Source organism: Octopus bimaculoides, chromosome 9 (genome assembly GCF_001194135.2).
Source record: "Octopus bimaculoides isolate UCB-OBI-ISO-001 chromosome 9, ASM119413v2, whole genome shotgun sequence".
NCBI lineage: Eukaryota > Metazoa > Mollusca > Cephalopoda > Octopoda > Octopodidae > Octopus > Octopus bimaculoides.
In genome coordinates, this window is record NC_068989.1 from 20,897,465 (window position 1) to 20,902,750 (window position 5,286).

Consider the following 5,286-nt stretch of genomic DNA (forward strand, 5'->3'; position numbering starts at 1 on the left):
TATGTACATAGGTAGATAAATAGATAGATAAATAGACAGACTGACAGAGAGATAGATAGATAGATAGATAGATAGATAGATAGATAGATAGATAGATAGATAGATAGATAGATAGATAAATAGATAGATAGGCATACATATAGGTGCAGACGTGGCTGTGTGGTAAAGAAGCTTGCTTCCCAATCACATTTCGAGGTTCAAACTTAGAAATTAATGTGATTATATCACTTCAAGTATTTGAATCCAAAACTCAACTAAGTCTATTATTTACCACCTTCAACAGAACAGAAACGAGGCATTCATTTTAAAGGGAGGCTGTTGTCGATTAATTTCATCTCAGTATTTACTTCTAAGTACCAGTCGATCACACTGGTCAATATAGTCGACTTACCCCCTCCTTCGACATTACTGGCCTTGTGCTAAAATCTGAAACCATTGTATTTTATTTACACATGAAGACTAAAATTCAAAGTTGATCTTGATGGGATTTTGAATACTGATATAAGAGGCAAAAAATAGTTACCTCAAACATCTTGTCCGATGTTCTAACGAATCTGTCAATTCATCTCCAGTCACTTGCATAAAAATATTTCTTATCATGTTTCCTACCATAAGCACAAAGCCTCACTTACCTAAAGTTTTGATTTCTCTTTGTCTTATTATTTTCCAGTAATCCTAACAATGGAGATTGCTCTGATTGCTCCAATGATCCATGGCCCAAGTTCACACCCAAAAGGGAGATATATGTTGTGATTGATGATAAAGCAAAGGTTGAGACGAAAGAGAATTACATGAATAATATATGCGGTTTGTGGACAGATCTTCTCCCCAAAATGAACAAACACCCTATTTGTCCAGGTAAGTTTCTATATATTATCGTCTCTTATTTTCTGTGCTGATCGTTGTCATATTCAGTAGTGCACGCAACACAGACATAACCTTCTGTGCATATATATATATTATTACAAATTTTGGATTTTACCAATAGAAGCAAAATTCCTATTTCAGGAAAACCTTATTTTCTGGAATACAAATAGAAAGTTATATCCAATATAATAATATATTATATAACAATATAATAATATAAGCATTTTAAAGCCTACTATAAAGTACAATAAATTCAATTTTAAAATATTTTTAAAATATTTGAAAAAATATATATACATTACAGTTATTAGTCTGTGGTAAAAGAAGATAATTTTAATCAACGCTACTCGTGTTTCTGCGCTGGTGGTTTGTTTAACCAGGCCATACCTAATCCATAAATCTACCAGTGCGTTCTCAGGCTATTTTTCTTATTGTTATTATTATTAACGTATCAAACTTAAAACTACATATTCTAAGATATATTCAATAGAAAAATAAGAATATGAATAAAAATATAATAAAAATATATATAACTTACTAATATATTTTTAAAAATTACAAAATTAAAAAAAAAATTTGAATTAAAAATTTTATTAAATTAATAAAAATTGATAAAATTATTAAACACCTAAAAATACAATACCGATATATATACATAGAAAGTGCTAAACATAAAGAAACCCTCATCGACTATTTTATAAACACATCAAATTTTACCGCCTATCCATATAGTCATTACGGGAATTAATAATTTATTGTAAGATTTACCCCTAACTATACAAGAATAAATTACCATTTTTACGTCAAACGTAAGTTAATAATATTTAAAAAGTAAAAACTTCTATATACGTTATGAATTTATTGAATAAGAGTAGTAAATGAACCTAGTAAACAAAATTAACAAAGGAAGAATATTTATCTACATGTTTACTCCTTGTTCCTGTGAAAATGGTTGCTACCACTGTCGTGCGCTAAGTATTTTGGGAATAACATAAATAAAATAAACTACTCTGAAAAATTCTCTAAGACTGATAATATTTGAAAGGTTGAATTCAAGGGGAGATAATAACAAGATACTCTGAAATTTAGCTATAACTGGATTTTTTTCTGTAGTGTTAAAGATGTAGAGATTTATGTTATATTAAATGTGGATTGTCTATTCCTTTTAAGGTAATATTCTTGAAATATATTCTTGGTTCTTGGTATATCCGTATTTAATGCTATTATATAATTCTATTATAATTACATTTAACTATCTTCCTCATAATTGTTTAGATTACATAATTTTATATATTTTTCATTTTATTATACGTAAATTTATTCTTATGTCGGCATTTTTTCCTCTCTCTTCTAAACTGTGCAGTAATACATCTCTCGACTGGAGTATTTTCATAGACTCAGTTGTGCATAATAAGCACATTTTATTACCTATTCTATATGACTTTGCTCTACTAATGATATTCCAATTAAGGGTGTATTTCAAATTTTAACTATCATATGTATTTACTTAGACCTTTCGAATTTATTAATTTGGGATTTTAAAGGATTGGTAATGTTTGGAAAGTCATAAAAATGATCATAGTAAGGAAAATACCAAAAATAATTCGAATGGAAATAAGCATAATTATTATATACCCACGAAGAATACACTGACAATGAACAAAAAATAATTAGATGAAGTATTATAATAATAATAATAATAATAATAATAATAATAATAGATGGCAGCTATGTGTAGACCCAGGTTGATGCTTCCAGCCATACTGCCAAGAAAGTACAGAATTTCTGCAACTCCAACTTTGCTGCTTTCTGACCTATGAACTTTTAGCCCTCTTCCAGCCCGGATCTGAACCCTCTGGACTATATCGGGTTGGGCATTTTGGAGCATGCCACCAACAAAATCTCCCTCCTCGATATCATTCTCTGAAACCTGTTATCAATGAAGAATGGGCTAGGATGTCCAGTGGCTTCGAGGTGAAGAGTTGTGCAGGGATCCGGGGCCGTGTGGAGGCTGTAATTGCAGACAATGGAAGCCACATAGAATACGTTATTCGTTTTGTGAATGTTATTAACCTATTTTTGAATTACTAAACCTATTGATGCACAATGAGAGAGTTTCAAATGTTAATTACTAAAATAATAAACATTTGAAAATATTGATATAGATATTATTATTATTATTATTATCATTAGTAAAATGGATTATACAACAATAAAACAGGTGGCCAACAAGCAAAAACCTATAAATGGCAAATCCAAAATTTTACAATTAATTCATAATTATAATAGGACACGAGGTGCCAGCATTGTTGTGAAAATCAGAGTTGAAAAATCCTCTAAGAAAACCACCAATCACTGGAAAAATTACAAGCATAACAGAAATCAGACTACGAGCAAAGCAGAAAGCCGGAAAATGAGGAAATAGATATCTATGGATCAATTGATTTTAAATTTCGAGAGTTTATCTTCCTTAATTCTCATCAGCAGGAATCACTATTTACCTAGGGTTAAAAACTTAGCTCGATTCCTTGTGTTTGGTAACCGTTGAAAAGCTAGAGCCAAATTTTAAAAAAAACTGGTGCCAGTGTATGAAATTACTGAATGAATAAATATTCGAAAATATTTATATAGATATAATTCATTATTATCATTAATAAAATGAATAACAACAATAATATAGGTGGCTAACAAGCAAAAACTGATAAATGGCAAATCCATTTACACACACACCAACACACACACACACACACACACACACACACACACACACACACACACACACACACACACACACACACACACACACACACACAAACATGCACACAGACACACTCACGCACACACATATATCTAATATAATAAATGCGAAAAGTAATTTCTGTGTGTCAGTGTGTCACACTTCGACCCCGTCTCTTACTATTCATTAACACTCCTACTATTGCTCATGTTGGGGTGAGAGTAATAGTAGGCATAGAAACGGTGAGGGCAGTGGCGAAAACTGACAGAGGGAGAGAGAGAGAGAGAGAGAGAGAGAGAGAGAGAGAGAGAAAGAAAATAGAGAGACACAAAATATAGAGAGAGCTGAATTTTTTTTTTTAAAAGTAGTAGTGTTGATGGTGGCTGTGCGAGTAAAAATAATGAGAGAGAATGAGTCGCTATGTGAGAGAAAGAGGAACTGACCACTGAACTAACAGGCTAAAGTAACATACTGAACGAACACACACATTTAGCCTTTTTGTGATAGAAATGGGGTGATAGTAATAGTATGGGCTGTAGTTGTGATAGTGGCAGAGGCGGCAGTGATGGTGGTGGTGGTGGTGGTAGCCGAGGTGGTGAGGGATGAAGTGAGAGTAAGCTATTTGAAAGACAGTAGTGATGATTATGGAAGAGAAGGCGGCGAAGTCAAAGGTGTTGACGGTGGTGGGATCAGAAGTCTGCATGGTGTGTGTATGGCAGATCTAGTGGCGATGGTGGTGGTGGTTTAAGTTCCAAATCAACAAATTTTCTCATTGTTTTCATGAAAATTGTTCACTGCTTGAAAAATATTGTTGAAGTTTAATAAAATTTAATATACACTCGATGCAAGAAGTGTCATTTTTGGGCCCAAGGCCTAATGAAGCGTCCCCACAGGATTCATCTTATAAGATAGATCCTTTTAAACTACTATGTATGTATATATATATATATATATATATATATATATATATGGTGGTTGTCTACTCCTTATACAGAATCTGACCACCTCCTGTAACTACACCCTAGAACTATCATAGCGTGTAATGTGGCTTTTTAAACCTGACAATGTTTTCAAAAGATTCCCACATAAATTCCATATCTGATTTGGACCACCAAGAACAACAGTTAAGTTCTGATCTTTGTGGATCTTAAAATGTCTTTTGAGGCCTCCATTAAATTTGCAGACCTTATGGCATATATGCATACATGCATACATACATACATACATACATACATACATACAAACATAAAACATACGTATATAAATATATATGTATGTATGTATATATGTGTGTGTGTGTGTGTGTGTGTGTGTGTGTGTGTGTGTGTGCGCGCGCGTGTGCATGCATATATGTATCTGTTGTTATGTCCCGTTATTATTCCTACTGTATTTGTGTAACATTGTTCGTTTTTTTCTGTCCTTGTTTTTGTATACGTTCGCTGCTTTCTTCCAAGGAATCTAATGCTCTTAGCATAGTTTTTCCTTGGGGCTGGCCAGATTGGAGCAATATCGAGAATAACCAGCCGAAACTGCAAGGATAATCTGGAACTCGACTGAAGAAAGAAAACTCCGAATGACCCGTCCGTGTTTTCTTTGTATCGTCTATCTGGATGTTTTGTCCCTTTCTTGTATCACCTAACTGTCTGGATGTTTTGTGTTCTTGTCCCATTCTGTATTATATA

At 32.8% G+C, this 5,286-nt stretch overlaps 1 protein-coding gene across 4 annotated transcripts in view; it reads left to right on the plus strand.

The window, feature by feature from the left end:
* Positions 1–5,286, plus strand: part of LOC106882574 (acetylcholinesterase) — a 66,343-nt gene that overhangs the window by 59,929 nt on the left and 1,128 nt on the right. For all 4 annotated transcript variants that reach the window (XM_052970477.1, XM_052970480.1, XM_052970478.1 and 1 more), the window contains one exon: positions 671–858. In XM_052970477.1, coding sequence (XP_052826437.1) covers positions 671–858 — 188 coding nt within the window. The remainder of the gene's footprint in view (positions 1–670; positions 859–5,286) is intronic.